The sequence below is a fragment of the Aythya ferina genome (assembly GCF_964211825.1).
Source record: "Aythya ferina genome assembly, chromosome: 1".
Lineage (NCBI taxonomy): Eukaryota > Metazoa > Chordata > Aves > Anseriformes > Anatidae > Aythya > Aythya ferina.
Genome location: NC_140296.1, coordinates 90208629 through 90228275, shown reverse-complemented (window position 1 = coordinate 90228275; position 19647 = coordinate 90208629). Strand labels below are relative to the sequence as shown.

The 19647-nt window shown below is 37.0% G+C and overlaps 1 protein-coding gene across 8 annotated transcripts in view; it reads left to right on the top strand.

Annotated features, from left to right (window-relative positions):
• The window catches only part of CASK (calcium/calmodulin dependent serine protein kinase), a 214501-nt gene that overhangs the window by 48380 nt on the left and 146474 nt on the right, over nucleotides 1-19647 (top strand). For all 8 annotated transcript variants that reach the window (XM_084505700.1, XM_084505704.1, XM_084505702.1 and 5 more), the window contains exon 2: nucleotides 7635-7747. In XM_084505700.1, the coding sequence (XP_084361826.1) occupies nucleotides 7635-7747 (113 nt within the window). The remainder of the gene's footprint in view (nucleotides 1-7634; nucleotides 7748-19647) is intronic.

Here is a 19647-nt window from a genome sequence, read left to right as displayed (position 1 = left end):
AGTAAATATTTTTTCAGTATGTTGCATAAATTCTAAGCATGCCCTAAGGTTTTCTTGGGGAGTGTTTCACTTGCACAAGCATTGTAGGAGGTACTCCTTCTATAGTTTCTTATGGAAGGAAAGAATCAGTTAAGAAAAGGGGAGAGAGAAAAAGGCTGCAGGCTGTTACTGTCTGCTTTTTTTTTTTTTTTTTTTTTTCTCCTTCCTATGGAGTAGCTCTGCCAACTTTTTGGGTCTGGTGGTGTTTCTAATTTCAGTTTTTATTTCTTCCCTTTCCGTGTCAGATAAGGCTTCAAAGAGAGCTGAGAAAGTGGGAAGCGGGTTCTAATGACTCACTGATGAGGGAAACACTGCTGGAAGGGTAGTAGGTCATACGGGGGACCATGACTGGGTTTCTGGTCTATGCTTGCAGCCACTGTTTCTGTCTGGAGTTGTACTGAACTCTGCAATGGAAAGACAGAGTTAGAAGTTAGCTCTGGATGCCTAACTAGCTCCTACAGTGCACTGCACTGATATGAGTGTGCGTCCTGTAGTGTGCTCCCCCACCCCAGCTGAGGTATTTCTACATTGTATAGCAGTACTCTTAAGTAACTAAAGTTTTCTTGACAATTGTTTTCATTGAAATTGTTATTCCTTATAGCTTGCTTAAGCCTTTAAAAAAGAGTTTGAATATTTTTAAACTTTAATAATAATTTCTTATACATCTTGGTTTATTGTTTAGGTAATATTCTTGATATTTTTTTTAAATGCTGTAATTTTAACAATGCCTACCATTTCCAAACGTTTTATTGACTTTAGTTTCACTGTTTTTAAAAACCTGTTTCCAACCCTACTGCCTTTCTCAGTAACCTTTCTCCAGTTATTTTATGATTTAGAGAATCATTAGAAAAGAGATCTATATCATACTCATCATATACATTAAGTAAGCACCATGATTCAGTACTTTTGAAGGAGTTTAAAGGATCATGTCTCGCTAAAACGAACATGTAGACTCGTTGGTTGTTTTTTTGTGTGTGTGTGTTGTTTTTTTTTCGTTTGCTTCTGCATACTTTAGAACCACAGGTTTGGTTCTCTCTGCATTCTTTGTTCTTTATAGTTCTCTTGGATTAATATTGGAGAGTGTCTGTTACAAGCTGTGTCCATACTGAGCCGTGATTCAGTGAACTGCTGTATTATACTTTGTTCTTTTGTATATTTTATTATGAAGCTGAATTAAATAGACTTGTCATACAAGAACAGGGTGCAATAACTGGGCCTGTTTAGCCTGGAAAAGAGAAGACTGAGGGGAGACCTCATCGGTATATATAAATATCTGAAGGAAAGGTGTCAAAAGGATGGAGCCAGTCTCTTTTCAGTTGTGCCCAGCAACAGGACGAGAGGCAAACTGAAGCACAGGTGGTTCCGGCTGAATATGCAAGGGCACTTCTTTACTGGGAGGGTGACAGAGCACTGGAACAGGCTGCCCAGAGAGGTTGTGGAGTCTCCTTCTCTGGAGATATTCAAAACCTGCCTGGATGCCATCCTGCACAATGTGCTTTAGGTGACTCTGCTTGGCAGTGGGGTGAACTGGATGATCTTCAGAGGTCCCTTCCAACCTCGGCCATTCAGTGATTCTGTGATTGATTTCTAAGATACGACCTGGTCAAGCATACCTGTGATAGTGTTGCCACTTAGGAACTCTGTTTTGTGACTTGCACTGGCATATGCAATTTTCTGAAGAAGTATCAAATCTTTGAGCCAAATGTTTTTCTGTGCCAGTGTCACATTAGTGCAGTATTTAAAATTTTCCTTTGAGAATAAAATAAAAAATGGCTATCCAGTATGGCCAGTGATGGCTTTCTGAAAGTGGCTGCACTCGAAGCCAGTGTGCTATTTACAGAGATCATCAATCACCCTTTCAAGCTGCAGTTCCATGTGTAAATGAGCTGATACACTGGCTAATTGCAGGTTTAATTAATCTTGGAAGTACTTAATTTTCAAAAGACATTCACTTTATTCAAAGTGAAAATTAGAGGAAGAGTGTATATCTTTAAATGGGCAGGGATGAATGGAGTGGGGATGAGATTTATGTCTTTAGAATGTGGTTGTAATTTGCTTTATTTCCAATAATATTTTTAACTTGGATACCACTGTTTCTAAAATATTGACCATGTTAGTTCAAAGCAGTGTTGTCTGCTGCTTAGCTAAGCAAGTGCATAGCCTCTAAATGGAAAAAAAAAAAAAATGAGAAAAAAAATCTGTGTATATATGTCTTTTCTTACATGACTCTGTATACACTTATACTTTCTTAATGCAACAAGCTAACATAGTTCTTTTTATATTGATTTACATTTAAGATGTAAAACGTAAAATTTAACGTTGAATAACAGACACACACTGTGTGCTTCAGGTTCTTAATAGTTAAGCTTTCTTAAGAAAGGAGGAAAAAGCCTTCAATTCTTCAATGAAAACTCAATTGTAAAGGGATTCTGTATTTACTGGAAGAGATTGTTTGCTCTTGGTTTTACTGAGAAAATATTCAGCTTTTTTGTTATGAAAACTGAGTTTGAGAGCCAAAATGCATTGCTTTATGCTATGTTCCTGGAAAAAACATGATTCACTTGGAAGAAATGTTGAGCAATTTGTTGGTGATCTGATATGTAAATAACTTATACTCTGAAAGTTTTGGGGTTGAAGCATAGAGGTTCATGGTGTCCTTAGAATATTCATCAGCAGGAACTCCATTCCAATGAGTTGGTTTAGTTATTTCAGGACATGGTAAGAGTCCACGCTGCAGTTACTGGCTACAACTATTTGTGCTTGTTAGGAATGAACAGACTTTATCTTAATCCCAACCTGTTCTCATTCTTGCACACCAGCATGTATTAGAGGGAAGAGGAAAGGAAGCAGAACAGACAAACCAGCAAGATTTCAGTTTAAATAAATAAATAAATAAAAGGTTTGAAAAACGATGGCTTATGATCTTTATCCTTGAAATCCTTATGACATACACCAAATAAAAGAATTCAAAGTGAAGGACTTAGTAAAAAAAAATAATAATAATAATAATAATTTTAAAAAAAAAGAGGCTTTGGTGGTCTAAAATTTTTAGGACTTCATTCTAGTTCAAATGTTATACTCCTTTGTATACACGGGTAGATCTAGTTGATATGAAAACGAACTGTTCTGTTAATACACCAAAATTAATCACCAGAAACAGTTTAATTGGGGTTAAGATTATATCAGGAGCTGTCCTACTAACCTGAAATTTAGGATACGTGAAAAAAAAAAAAATGATTGAGGCACCTTTTCAGCATTCCTATCCACTTTCTCATGGCCTACATGTAATCAATAACTCCTTAATAATGTATCGTGATGCTTTGATTTCCATCTGCAGTAAACAGCAAAACTCAGCATGCATTCCAACTTCAGTCTAAGAAAATACATTTTGTGCTTTGATATACATTGCAAGCACGAATCAAAGAATTGCAGATGTTGGGATGTGTTGCTGCCAATAACAAAACAAGTATCAGTGAAAGAAAAGCATTTGTCCTTACTACTTGAGTATTTTAATGATTCTCAGACGTAGCAGTGTATTAGTGTAGTCTGTTCTGTCCGTGCTAACCACAGTGAAAGGTTCTGAAAGGTGGAGGGGAAGGTGGAAAGATGGTGGTTTTTTGGTCTGTGCATCTCAGTAGGTGTGTCTGTTAAGGGCAGCAGAGAGAGGAGTGAAATATTAAACACATTACATCATAATTTTAGTTTGTATGACTGTTAGAGGATGAAATCTCTTATTATTCAACTTAACCCAGTTCCTCTGTTTTAATAAACAAACATTCAGATAAGTTGTCTGATCTGTCTGTAACCATTTTGATGACCTGCATCTTTACTGCTGCTCCTTCCCCTTTGCATCATCTCTGTGTTTTAGATCCTATATGATTTGAGCTGCAGTAATAAACTGAGCTATAGAAATTGTCGTTTATCCAGAATGTGATATGTTTCCCTGGTGACAAACAAAACTGATGAATAGCTACTTGTATCATTTGAAAGATCAAGTAACTTAGTCCTTTTCCTGACTGAGGGAAACAAGCATCATTTTTAATGCTAAGAGTGTGGCCTGAAAGACGTTTGTTACTTAGCTTCTGAATAAGATTGGAAACTATTGTGTTAGGAAGCATGGGGTTTTGTTTTCTGGCTCAAATTAAGCAATATCACTGCGGGGTATTGTAACTTTGTTTGTAAAATGTCTGTGTTTCATTGAAGCTACGAGGAAGATGTCAAAAAACTAACCGCAACCATAATTTATTTTAACATTCCTTTCTGTTAATTGGCACATGGTAGCAAGGGTGTCTGCTTAAATCATAAGGGTACCTCTCGTGAATGTGTTAAATATCCATGAGATAACAAGTTATTTAAAACTGGATACTTCAAGCCTTTGTTGCACTGCTTCTGTCATGGAATATATTCATCTAATCTATAGTCATAACATGTATGCTATTTTGAGGCTGTTTGTCGCTTGAATATGGGAGAGCTAATTTTGGAAACGTTGGAAATCTGAAGCTTGTAAATACATGAATTTTTGGATTATGTTTAAAATCTCTTTTGATTTCCATAAGAGACTCTAAATTGGTGTATTTTTAAGAGAATGAGTTAATTGTGGGCACTACTGAATTCTTGTCTTCTGAGCTTTACAGCAGCTTTGATTTACTTAAGACTCTGGCATTCATCTTTATAGGTAGAAAAGGCTCTTTAAAAAGCATAGCTAAGTTTAAATATGGCCATAAAGGTTGAGACTGTCATGACGCCTCTTATACTCTGTTACGGAATTGAATGAAACATCCATTTTTTGTGCCAGACTGAAAATGCAGGATGGAAATTGCTCCAGTCAGGGTTTTAAAATGTTAATGCATGATGGAAAGAAAAAATAAGTCATACTTACAAGAGTGGTAAGGATGACCGCAAGCCTGATCCTTCTTGGAGCTGTAGTTTGGATGTTCCTTTTTCATTTATTCTTTTTCCAGCCATTTTTTCTTCTTGGCTGCTAGAAGTATGTGCACATACACACTCAGGTAAATGGGCAAGTTCTCAGCCCAGACTTGAGTAAACCAGGAAAACTAGAAGTAGCGTAGTCAATAGGAAGAAAAATGTATATTCACAGGGTTTCTGTAGTTACATCGACGAACAAAAGTCAAGGGTCAGCCTGTAAGTAAGGGCATGGTGTTCTCATCAGGTTTTTCTACACTCCAATAATCTATCATTCTGTATCAGACTATATTAAAAACCTTTATTTAATAACTTCATAAAGGCTTTGTGAGGAAAACCAGTGGGAATGAAAAGAAAAAGGATCAATTTTAAATAAATACATGTAATTTCTAGCAAATTATGTCTGAAAAACAACTATTGCCAATATTATTCTGAAGCTGTAGTTTAGGTTTTTGAAATGTTTTTAAATTATCATAATTTAAATGTGGTTTTGTGCTATTTTAAACAAATCCTACTTTGACATGCTAAAAGAGTAAGCAGGGACTCGGGATAAGAAGGTGACACTGATCTGTATAAAATGTCGGTTTATTTTTAATAAAAGATTACTTTCTTTAATATAGGGGGAGTGTTTCAGGTCAATAGCTCTAGTCATCTGTAGCCAAATGAAGTTAGACGAGCTTTCTGTATTTACAGATAAAAGTTGATTTTTGTATATTTAAATTCTTAATTGAGTATCTTTTAAAAATATTTGTGGTAACTGTTGGGGTTTTTATATGCTGAATAATATTGGGTTATGGATACAAAGAAGAAAACAGTCATCAGTTTGGGGGATTTCATTGTACATTAGGAGTGAGAAAACGAGAGAGAAAAATTATTTTCTTGAGTAGGTAGCTGTGTCTGAGTGCGTCAGCATAATTCACAGTTAGATAGTTGTGTTAATAAATATCTTCCTTGATTTTGAATGTTTACATTGTGATTCATGGCCTGGTTTAGCATTCGTATTCTGTGTCAAAAATCATGTTATTCAAAGAAATATTTGCAAGTATGTTGTTTATAGGGTACAAAAATGGATTTTATCTATGGGAATAGCTTGATTTGGTAGGGTAAAAAATTGCATTTTTTGAATCATCTGGTATGTAAAGAAATTCCAAAAGCCCAGTTATATAAGTATGTGAGTACATATCTTCAGTTGGGCATCTCTCCCCTCTCAGAGAAACTTTTATTTTGACAATTCCATTTCTTTGCAGTCTTAGTGCTCAGAAACCAACTTCCAGTTCACTGTCTGAGTGGAAGGATTTCTCTTGTTATATTTATCCATTTATTTCACTCAGTGGATGAATATTCACTCAACAGATGAACTTCCAAACAAAGGCTCTTTCCACCCTCGGATTTGTCCTTATGTCTTTTTGAGAAGACTTTAGAATGAATTTCTTAGAACTATCAATTCAGTCATTAAATCAGTCGGAGTAAAAAAAGTAGTGGCAAGGTCAATTATATTGCAGTCTTGAAACAACCCTGTTTTGTTTTCACAACTAATTAATTTTTCATGTTTGAATGCTTGACACACCATAATTGTCTGATTCTATTTTCTCTTATTAATAGTGAATGGAAGTTTCCATATTCTAAGTCAAGGCATCAAGAACTTAAATTATGTACTGTGAAAGAAGCTCCCATAAATGTGTATTGATGGTGATATTTTTAAAGTGGAGCTTTTTAGGGTTACCATTGTTCTAACTCATGTTTCAGCAAACGTAACTTCAGTTTTGAACAATAGCTAGCTTTAGTGATGCAACGCTAACATCTGTCTGAACAAATTTTAATAGATCTTCTTTATCTGTAATTTTTATGGGGGTTCTTGAAGTGCTTAGGATGAGAGAAAATGATAAGCTTTAAGTGCAGTAAGGGAAGTTGTTCATAATCTAGTGGTGTCAAATAAGCTTAAAATAAACCGAGTTTGTGTAGAACAGAGAAACCAACCCAAACAGCATGACTTAGCAGTTTTGTTTCTTTTATCATTGTTACTAAAGAATATCTTTTCGGTTCTTTCAAATAATGGTAATTTCTTAACTTTAGTTCAGGACTGAAAGCAAGAATATATTTCTCACCTCTGTTTTTCTTTCTTTCTTTCTACCTGGTACTGTGAGTCAAATTTTGAAGTCATCCCTGTCAAATTTTCATTTTGGAAATCGAGGAGATGAATACAAATTGCAGAATATAGTATTTACAGTATTTTTACAGTATAAAACAAGTATAATACCCAAGTTAGAAACAGTTTAGGAAGCTTGCAATTCACATTATAGTCTTTTAATACATTTTCCCCCATTTGAGCTATGCATCAAAAAAAGTCTGTTTAAAATGTAATGATAATGTGCCAGTGTATTACACGTGGTTTCCAACAGTATGGCCTTTCTCAACTGGTTGAATGAGAGAATATATTTGAGCTCTCCTTAATATAGTAAATTTGAAACTCATTTACTGTTCTTACTCTAGTCTGTTGTTAAAACTATGTTTTATGGTTCATGGGGAGCAAAGATTAGAAGTACAAGCTTCTGTTACTATACTTGAATTATATATTGGAATCTAAATTTTGTTTAAAAGTAATGAAATTACAGCTCAGTGCATAAAAGAGAATGGTTTATTTATTGCTGATTTTTTGTGCATGTGTGTTTCAGGGGTCCATTCAGCGTTGTGCGGCGATGTATCAACAGGGAAACAGGGCAACAGTTTGCCGTAAAGATTGTCGATGTAGCAAAATTCACTTCAAGTCCTGGATTAAGCACAGAAGGTAAGAAAAAAATGAAGCACATTGTAAGCAGGTGTCTTTTTGGCTTGTTGACAAGTCCTATTTTTCTTTGCTTCATAAGATTCTTTCAGATTTATATTTTGTAGACATTTTAAAGCAATATCTTCTATCTCTAGTGTAATCTGATCTAACATAATGTGTGCATTTCTAATCTTAAGTACAGTTGTTAATCATAACTACACCTATTCAGTTGTCGTGATACAGATTAAAAAGGGTATTAGGTCTTTTCTACGTCTAATAGCCATTGCTATTCCTTTACGTTACTTTCCATTTCTTTACATATTTTCTTAGAAAGAGAATTTGTTAAAAACAAAAAATAATAATTTGGAAACAAAAAAGCATACAAAGGAAGTATAATGAAAACACATCCGCTTTACCACTCTAGATCTAGCAAGTAATTTGATTTTAAAATGGACAAAACTTGTGATTAAAGTGTGTGAAACTATATAAAGAATGGCTGTATATATTTTTTATATAGTCGGGATTTTAAAATGATGCTCTACAACTCTGCAAGAGTATAGATAAAAGGCTGTAGCTTTTAGTGTTTCCTGTTGTAGTGTAATACAATATGTCTCTTGTAAGCTGAATATGCAGCATGTGTGTACACTGAAGTGCTTCTTTTATAGCACTTGAAAAAAAGTTTGAGGGAAAAAAAGGCTTGATGACTTCTCAGTGATTATAACAAATACTATCTCAAGTCTTAATGGATAGTTTGATTTACAAAGTAACTCTCAAGTCTTGCTTCAGATTTACCAGAGATTTTCCTTTAAATCAGATAATGTCACTGCTTGCTTCTTTTTCCTAGCCTTCCTCCCAAAAAATGTAAGCCACACACTCCATAATATTGAGCTTACATATAGCCACCTTATGGTTTTGGCAGGTAATACCAAAAACATTGAACTTCATGTTAATGTGCTTTTACTTTAAAAAAAAAGAAAAAAAAAGTAATCTTTTAGAGTATTCTTTTTGCCTTGTACAGATTTCTGAAGTACTTACGTTCTGTTTTCTGGTCTTTGCCTGAGCCTCATCTTAATTGCTGGGCGCTAGGAAACATTTGAACTTCGCAGTAGTATTGCTTTCCTCACTCCTTGACAGTAAATTTCAACCTTTCAATGCTATTAAGGAAGAGAGAACGAGTACACAGAGGAGCAAGGACTGATCAGGAAAAAAAGGAAAAGCCAATAGCAATTATAGGTTCATTGAATCATAGAATGCGTTGGGTTGGAAGGGACCATAATGACCATCTGAATCCACACCCCTGCCATGGGCAGGGACACCTCCCACCAGCCCAGGCTGCCCAAAGCCCCATCCAGCCTGGCCTTGAGCACCTCCAGGGATGGGGCACCCACAGCTTCTCTGGGCAGCCTGTGCCAGTGCCTCACCACCCTCCTTCTATCTAATCTAAATTTACCCTCTTTTAATTTAAAGCCATTCCCCCTTGTCCTATCACTACACTCCCTGACAAAAAGTCCCTCTCCAGCTTTCCTGCAGACCCCCTTTAGGTATGGGAAGGCCACTATAAGGTTTCCCTGGAGCCTTCCGCAGGCTGAACAACTCCAGCTCCTTCAGCCTGTCTTTACAGGAGTGGTGCTCCAGCCCCTTGATCGTCGTAGTGGCCCTCTTCTGGACTTGTTCTAATAGCTCTGTGTCCTTCTTGTGCTGGGCGTCCCAGAGCTGAACGCAGCACTCCAGATGGGATCTCACAAGAGCAGAGAAGAGGGGAATAATCACTTCTTTCAACCTTCTGGCCACGCTTTGCTTGATGCAGACCAGTATACCTGATAAAGCAGACCCATAGCCCCAGTTGGCTTTGTGGGCTGCAAGCACACATTGCCAGCTCATGTTGAGCTTCCTGTCAGCCAACACCCCCAGGTCCTTATCCTCAGGGCTGCTCTCAATCCATTCTCTACCCAACCTGTACCCAATCTTACCCCAGCCCAGGTGCAGGACCTTGCACTTGGCCTTTTTAAACCTCATGTGGTTCTCACAAACCCACCTCTCAAGCCTGTCCAGCTCCCTCTGGATGGCAAGTGAAAAAAAGGAAAGCTGTTGATGGCTTGCATTTCCTGCCTGGGTCTAGAAATAAAGGCTTGGGAGTATACTAAGTTTGTTTTTCCATTCCACTGGTGTTATATTGATATGTTTATAATACAAGCTGGAAGTTCATTGATTTAATTGACCATAAACAGTTTCTGGGTTTAGTGGTGAGTTTTTATTGTTGTTGTTGCTGTTTTGTTTAAGTTTTGGAGTGGATTTTTTGTTTTGTTTTGTTGTTGCTTACTTTTAAGATTGTGAATTGCTATGTGTTAGTTTTGTAATGTTAAGACATATAAGCTGTATATGCTTAGTTATGTATATGCTTGCATCCTTAGTTCTACATAAAGAAACTGTTTTTCACAAACTCTTTCCAGCTAGTGTACTCTCTCTCCTCTATTTTATTTTATTTTTTGTGGACCTGTTCTCAGTGCAGGTTTTTAGGCTTCCATCTTTCAAAAATAATTAATTTTCTTTTGAATTTGTTTGGCTTATTTCTGATATGGCATTCCTTAAACACACTGGGGGAGAGCCATGACTTGCAGCCAGGATGGTGCTACTTAGATTAAAGAAAATATTAGATAACTTACATGGGGGAAGTAGTATTTGTAATTGTGTTGAAGTGTAAGCTGGAATGGAGTGGTAAGATTAATCCTTTGGAACATTCTCTACCCCAGAGTTTTGTCCACTGCAAGACCATTTTCGTCTTGAGGGTAATCTTTCTACAACTTTCCATGCACAGTCTTTCTCTGAGACACGAGTGGGAGAGAAGGTACAGTTGTAAATCATGAAACAAGGAAAACCCCCGAGGAAGATAGCTTGTAAAAAGTCAAGCTTCCTTTATTCAGTCTGCTATGCTCTAAAATGTCCTTGTCCTAAAGTTACATTTGATTCTGATCCTGTAAGTCCAGGGAACAATCCTCCAGAAAGTCTCAGAACTCCTGTGTGTTAATGATGGAGAAATCTGAAGGAAGGGCTGTCTCATCACAAATACTGACTGCATTGAGTAACAGACTGTATTAGGCCTGTTATGAGGACATTAAGGTAGACTTACCAAGCAGAATGCACTCAGTTTTTTTGTATGAATGTTAGTCTGTGACAGTTCTGGAAGTGTTTTCTGTCTGATTTCTGAGAGGGGTTGACAACAGCTCTTTCTAAACCTTCACCCAGAATTGTGCTGTAGCAGAGACGTAATCATGTTACAGGAGAGCAATCAGTGTTTCTTAACAACACTTCTGGAGATAATGTAGATTTTGGGATGCACTGCTTGGGGTTTTATCTGGGAAGTTGTTAACAAGAGAGACTTATTATTTGTGTGTTTCCACTCTTAATCAGAGCCCCACAAGGAAATCTGAGTGCAAGAGAGCTGATGGCAATTGTTTCCATTAATTTCACATACTTGTAGAGTGCTGAGAGGTAGGGGCTGAATACGCCTATACATTTAGTTATGGGTAGGAACTTTTCATGTAATGTTTTTATTTAGTCAGCAGTGTACTCTTGTGGCAAAGGCAGCCAACTGCATAGCACACTGTTGTGAGAGTATAGCCAGCAAATTGAAAGAAGCAATTATTCTCTCTCTCCAGCTCTTGTGTGACTGCATTTGGAGCACTGTGTGCAATTTTGCTTTCCCCAATACAAGAAATAAAGTGATGTACTGGAATGAGTCCAACAGAGATGGACTTGAGACATTTAGGACTTGAAGTATGTGAGGTAGGAGGAGAAGCTGAGAGAACTGGGTCTGCCCAGCCTTAAGAAGAAAAGCTAAGATGAGGTTTAGTTCTGTCTTCAACTATTAAATAGAAGGGCATAGAGCAATGAGAGTCAAACTCTTCACACAGATGTGCAGTAAAAAGACAAGTATCTAGTATAATATTCTTTCTCTGCAAGGTTCAGGCATAAATCTTGAGTGATTTTTATGCCTGTGTGCTTCTTTGGAATGGTTTATTAACGGGGGAAGAAAATAATGCTATGTAGCAATGCCTGACAGCTAACAAATCTAATTTAGACTAAATTCTATTGGATTTAAGTATTAGTGTTCATGGTCTTGCATACTGTATGTGTTCAATCTCAGTAATGTTGTAATTTAACCATACAAATGAAGTCTATTGACACCTTGTCACTGTTCAAGTGGCCTCATGTTGTATTGGATTAATGTTGGTTATTTTACATGATGACAGATTGTACTATAGTTCACCATGCTTTCATATTACAGAGTACCAAAAAATACCAAACTTCACTTAAGAAAATGTGAAGCTTGAATATTTTTAGGTTTATATGAGTGTATTTTGTACTGTTCAATTTAGAGGGCTCATATGGAAGAGTACTTGTTGCTATAGGAAGCTCCGCTACTCATTTGAGGTATAATAACATCAGTGTAAATTATTTTTTTTTCAAATACAGCTGTTAGCTGATATATTCAGAACCTTTGTTGCAGAGATGTATAAAACTCATTTTCCTTATATCTGAATTTATTATAGTGCACGCCAGTTACCTTTTACTGTCCATGTCTTTTGCTGCTCTTCACATCCCATGAGTTTTCCTTTTATTTTTTCTCTGCGTGTCTGGCATATCTTGCTTTTAGTTAGCTGTTCTAACACCAAACATCTGTTAGCAATACAAACACATTCTCAAAAAGAGAATGTTGGTCAGTTTCTTACCGCTTAGTGAAAGCCAACACACATTATTTGTTTCCCCTTTCTTAATATTTAATTAATTCTAGGTGTTTCTAAAGCAATGTAAAGGGCAGTGCCCTGTACTTATAGCGCGTGTCTTTTTGGAGTTGTTTTTCAAGATTTAATGCTTGTATTAGATTTAATTATCTACAATACATTTTGATTAAAAAAAGAAAATACCACTACTTCCACAACCTTCTAATAGGCTAGACAGATCTTATTTATTAGGCATTTGTACACATCTGTACAGGTTTGTATGCATGCAAGCCACTGTGAAGCTGAATAGATAAGCGGGTAAGGAACGATTCAGGTTTCCTTTAGAACCTCAACTGGTTCTACTGGAGGTGAATTGTGAAGACAGTCTCAACAAAATGTTTTGGCTGTGAAAAAGGAGAAAATTTTAGCCAAGAAAGAAGTGTTCTGAATATACTATTGACTACTTCTAGCACTGAGAGGGGCAAGGTAAATTGCATCAAAAGTGGTATCACTGTGTATCATCCATACTAAGACAAGAATTCCAAGATTATTTCATTGAGGAGGGAAGGCAGAAAACATGAAAGTTGGCGTCAGTTTGTTGTTTTGAGTTGTTTTGTTTTGTTTTGTTTTGTTTTGTTTTCCTATAAAAGGCCTACAGATTTTTATCCTGACATATTTCCAGGTTGTGAGTCATTTTCTCACAGATGAGACATAACTCTTATTCTGCTTATCTCCTTAAGTAGTTTACCCTTGTTGATGTAAAGATATATATTTTTAATTCTTTTACTTGGGCTTCCATTTCCTAAATGACTTTGTCAATCCAGTTCATTTAAAAGGCTTTACATCATTCTGAGTAAAGATGCACGATAGAATATCTTAACCTTTTGATATTGGAATTCAGTATTGGTGAATCACAAGTTACTTTTTGCAAAAGCATCTGGCCAAGATTCTGCAGCCCTCTCCCTGTTTTTTCAAGGATTTAAGCAAAAATACAGTGTTACTGTTGAGCTGGTCTTTGAGCAAAACATATTGCAAAACTGTGTCACCACATTTTTTGGTACTATACCATATGTAGACTAGATTTGAAGGAAGAACAGGGGAATCTCTGCTGTTGATTTAGAAACATGCAGCTATCTGGAATTTCACATAGTTGCTACTTCTGTGTTGTACTCCGTTTCACTGTGATTTACCGAAAAGAAATCCATGAAGAAAACAGTACTTTCATTAAGGCAAGCTATATGCTGGAAAGTAAAATGGAAAATAAATCAAAGGGAAATACAGGAAAATAAAAGGAAAATAAATCAAAAACTGTGTCCACACCTGAGCTATTGTGTCCAGTTTGGGACTTTGCAATCTGAGTGATGAGAAAGAACTAGAAAGGGCCCAGCAGAGGAATATGAAGATAGTCAGGACCCTAAACAACATGACAGGCAAAGACAGGTTGAGGGAGCTGTTCATTTAGTCTGGCGCAGAGAAGGCTGAGGGGGTGACATAATAGTAGCGTACAACTATATCAGAAATTACAAAAACAGCACAGCCAAGCTGTTAGTGACAGGTATTATAACAAATATTAATGGTAAGAAATCATGGCTTGGAAGAATCAGATTGAACATTAAGAAAAATTTGTCTGCTGAGAGGTTTGTGCAGGCATCCCAGAGAGGTTTTCGGACCTCTGTCCTTGGAAGTTCTCAAGGCTCTGCTAGATGAAGGTATAGCTACATTAACCTAATGTTGGCAGTAACCTCTCTTTGAATCAACATTGGATTGGATGACCATCAGAGGTTAAGTTTAATCAATCAACTATAAAAAGAACTACTTTTAGGAAAGAAAAAAAATACAGGAGTCACGGTCATGATGCAAGGAACTTGCACTAGTTTGTGTCTAACAACAGAACTTCGACTGATACTTAAAACCACTTTTGATATTTGTCATTTCAGTAATCTTTCTGGGAAATGCATAGTTCCTACCTTAATTCTGACATTCTTTTCACATGTGGGTATAGTTGTCCCTATTCAAGTACAGAAAATGTTACCTAAGTTTTTCTGAGGGTTTTTGTTTTAACTTAATGAAATATTTGAGTTTTCTTTTTTTCATTTTTTGGAGGAGTCATAGGCTTTTTTAATTAAAATTCAGTTTAACTATTTTGTATGAGTAACTTTCATAAAAGTTTTACTGTTCTACTATAACTTTCATAAGAAGTGTCATTAAAATTAAATGCTTCTGTGCAGAAATACAGCATAAAAGATGGAACTATAGGGTTTTTTTTTGTTTGTTTTTACCCCTTAGAAGACATCTCTGTAAGTGCTGAAGCATGTTAACCATATAATAGATGTGATGAATCATGCGAATGAAAGCATAACAATAATTTCTTTTTAATGACTCCATTTTTTATGCTATTGGAAATCAGTTCACTTCGGAAATGGTGCATGTGTTTTTGGGGTAAAAATATGGAATTCAGTCTTTGGCAACGCTTCACATAACAGCATTATATATATACACACACACACACACACACATATATATATTAATATATATATTATATTATACATATTATATTATATACACTTAATATATATATATATTAAGTGTAAAATGCTAGGTTATATTTTAAGGGTCCTTTCTGGTGCTGCTTGTAGAATGTGCCCAGATACAGGGTTCCAGGAGCAGGATAAAGGCATGAAGTGTCCCTGGTCAAGTTATTGTTTTGACCTCCTTTGGAGTCCGCATAAGAATCTGGTTGGACCAGGGAGGGAAAGAGGAAGATATATGAGGAAATAAGGCTGTTCACCCAGATCACAAGCAACAAGTATAAAGACTGGTGATATAGTCATACGTTATTTCAAGAACATCAAATTTTGCAAGCACATTCTCAGTGATGTTGATGTAATGCTTTCCCTTTTTGTCTTCAGAAGGGAAAGCATAGCGTAAGAATTCATTACGCCCACTTTAAAGCACCTACGAATATTTATGTAATTTTGATGAACTATTTCTTATTATGTAGAAAGAAAATCATTACATTTTTACTCACTGCAAGCAACTGGTTCTTTATTCCTTATAATTAGTCTCTAAAATAAGAACAGCTTTTTTGTTGTATGATTTCATTTGCTTGTTTTTGATATGTATCTGTTTATAGTGGATTTAATGTAGTACTGAACGCAGAAGGGCTTTGGAGGAGTGCACCTCCCCCCAGCACTAATTACTGAAATAACTAGTTTTTTTAAATGTCTGAATCTGAATGGAAATAGCCTTGTTGGGCAATACATAATACCCTACCTTTTTCATAGAAATGCACATAAATTATGTGCATCTTAGTCGTCTCAAGTCATGACATATTTACTAATTAAGGAAAATTACATACACGCTTGTGCTTATACATCATTTTTGCTAAGTCTAGACTAAAACTGACTGGTCCTCTAAGTCAGCTGTTTGAATCCCATCTGTGCTTAGGACCTCACAACCATTTTGAATGCAGGTTTCACTGAACATTGAAAATATTCTAAACTCATATTGGAATATTGGAATTTAGGAAAAACATTTTCAGATTGTGCTTGTAGTTGAGCATAAATCACAGAACCTAAAAGATGGGCTGCATTTGATACTATTTATTCTAAGCAGACTAGCAAAATGATGACTGGTGTGGGACATGTCATTACAAAAGTATTGGAAAAGAACAGTTCTAGATTTGTTTTATGATTTTTTTTTTCTCCAGTGGAAGGTCTGTCATTGAGATGTCCACCCTAGTCAGCTATAGTTGCACACTCAGTCACTCTGAGCCTGGTACTATTTTCCAAATCATATCCACCAAATTGTAATGAAAAAGATTGTAGCTGAGCAGAGTTCTAAAAAGTTTTCCATACTAACTCTCTCTTTCCCCCTGGAAAACAAGCAAAATAAAATACCACAGGCACACTTCGCTGTTATTCAAAAATAGGCTTTAAAACCTCATATTAATTCAGTCTTGTCTGTCCTTTTACTAAAGAGTTATAGTTGCATGCGTGTGGTAATTAAAGAATATGATGATTTATGTGCTTAAGTTTGGTATGTTAAATATATGAAGTACGCAGTAAAGGAGATGTCTAAGTACTCTCTGCTTTGTATTAATCAGAAACAAGCCTGAACTAGCTAGGAGTATAATAATATTGTCAGCATTCATTGCTGCAAAGTATATGTACAGATTTCAGCCATTAATGGGTGCACCCATGAGTGTTGAGGTAGCTGGCCATTGTCTGCAAGGCTACTTTAGATAACCTTTGAATGATCATGGCTAATGGGAAAAGTGCCGAAAGACTGAAGGGGAGCAAATGTCACTCCCATGTTCAAAAGGGACAAGAAGGAGGACCTAAGGTACTTACAGGCATGTCGGCCTCACCTCTGTTCCTGGGAAGGTGATGGAGCAGCTAATTCTGGCAACCATTTTCAGGCACATGAAGGAGAAGAAAATCATAAGGAGTAGTGTGCGTGGATTTGCCAAGGGGAAATGCTTGACCAACTTGATAAACTTCAATGACAAAATGACCGGCCTGGTGGATGAAGGGAGAACAGTGGATATTATCTGTCTAGACTACATCAACACCAGTGTGATGATCAGTGTTGCAAAGTCTAGTTGGAGGTGATAACAAGTGGTGTACCCCCAGGGGTTAATACAGAATCCAGCCCTGTCTCGTATTCTCATTGATGATGTGGACGATGAGGCAGAATATACCCTTAGCAAGTCTGCACATGACCCAAACCTGCAAGGAGTGGCTGGTAGGCCAGAGGGTTGTGCTGCCATCCAGAGAGACATGGACAGGCTGGAGAAATGGGCTGACAGGAACCTTTTGAAGTTGAACAAGAGGAAGTGCAAAGTCGTGCACGGTGGGGTGGAACAACCCCAGCTGGAAAGCAGCTCTGCAGAAAAGGCCCTGGGGGTCCAGGTGGACACCAAGCTAAACATGAGCCAGCAATGTGCCTCTGTGAAGGCTAATGGCATCCTGGGCCGTGTTAGTATTGCCAGCAGGTGGAGGGAGGTGATCCTTCCCCTCTGCTCAGCCCTGGTGAGACCACCCGTGGAGTGCTGGGTCCAGTCCTGGGCTCCCCAGTATGAGACAGCCATGGTCATACTGGAGAGAGTGCAGTGCAGGGCCACCAGAAAGGTGATGGAGGGACTGGAGCACCTCTCCTGTGAGGAGAGGCTGAGAGAGCTGGGGTTTTTCAGCCTGGGAAAGAGGAGGCTCAGGGGGATCTCATCAATGTCCATAAGTACCTGAAGGGAGGTTACAAAGAAGATGGACCCAGGCTCTTTTCAGTCGTGCCTAGTGACAGGGCAAGAGACAGTGAGCTCATATTCTCATATCCTCTGTTTGCCACACTTGTTTCTCCCTAAATCCTTTCCTTTTACTACCTTCTATTCCTCATCTAAACAGCTGATAATAAGTCTTATGTAACATCAGAGTGTTCTTCCACCACATCCCTTAATGTGTCCAACACTCCTAGGCGCAGCAACCTCCTTAGTCTAAATGGTGATCCCAATGGCCTGTTTTGCTGGGTTTCGTGTTGGGCCACCAAGGCTAAGACTGTCTTGGGACAGCCCTGTTAGGGACTCAGAGAGGTTATCATTTTCTCCAAGTCCTTAATTGGAGTTTCTGCCTTCCATTGTGGCCCTGTGCTCCCTTGGGCTTGTGGGGATGGGCCTGTGATGGATAAATAGCCATCCTGTGATGGGCCTGGGAGAAGCTGAGCAGGTCTTTATTTGGGTCCCCCTCACCCCACACACAGTTGCTTCTCTGTGATACTTTGTGTATGTGTAGACAAGATTTTATCACATAACCTAACTACATTCTTCCTGTCTAAAACCCTGGTTTAGTTATGGCTGTATCCTTGCTCAAGAAATCAAACGGTATACACGTAAAGTTTGTTTGAGAAAAATACAGGCTGGGATAAAAGAAAGCAAGGTATTAATACTTCGGTATTCGTCAAGTAATGCTTGGAGCTTTTATAAGTACAATAGGCCAAACGATAAAGGTGTGTTTCTTAGCCCTCTTTGCAAAACAAATTCATAATTGAGTTTATGCAAAGAATTCTGGAACTGTATCTTTAAAATATGCTCCCATTCTTCATTCTTAAACAGTGTTGTCTTTAATCTTTTTGCAAAATGCATGAGGTATGTCCAACTTATCTTCTGAAAAATGAAAATGCTTTCCAAAATGCTTCTGTCTTAGTACACAGTCTGTACTCATCTAACTGATGGTGATTCTTGCCAATAGTTGTCCAGAAATAGGCTTCTAACTGTGCTTGCCATAATTCAGGCTAGTTACAAACATAGGGAAGATAATAAGTATCAGCTGTATTTTCAAATATTTTCTGTTTGCATGGGAGCGTGTATTCTGTTCTGGTTTGCACAATCAATAGAACTCAAAACTAATTGCAGCTGAGCTGCAATTTCTGTTAATTCATTGATCCAAAGAGACCCTTCTTTGACTCTTAAATGCTAGTTTTTGTTGTTTTCTGATCTAAAAATGTATGTCACTGTGATATGATAAATAACTATCACTGTTAAACATCATACTTCTGGAAATACTTTACATGTTAGAAAGACAAACCTGTATCCTGCCATAGCAGGAAGCCATGACAAAAATTCAGTCTTCAAGTTACATGATTTTTGCCTGGGATAGTTTACATCCGTTGAAAATCTTGTCTAACATCTTCTGTTTTCCAAAAGAGAAACGTCACGGTTTGTGATCCATAGTTTCCTATTCTTTTGTACTTTTCTGAGTTTTCTCATAAGTTCAGATGGGGACCGCATGATCTTGGGTAATTTTCCTACAAATCATGTGCAAACACATTCCACTTGAAGCTCTTCTGCATGTGCTAATATTTTTCCTAGATTATAGATGAACAATATTTTGACTTATGGACAGTCGAACTTTGTAGAAGTAAAGACGTATTAGCAAACATTGATGGGCCTCCTAGGTAATAAGATGGAAAAAAAAATCTTTTAAAATGGAGGCATCTTCTTGCTATGTAAGATATGTGTTATCCTACAGAATCATACATGTGATTATACTGATAGTATCTGTGTATGTGCAGAGTAAAAATCTTCTAGATCAGATATTTTCTTTTCTAAATTAAGTTGCTTTTACAATTGGTAAAAATGCAGAAGATAAAACAAGAATATACCTTTGATGAGATCAAAATGTTTTCAATATTGACACCTTCATGACA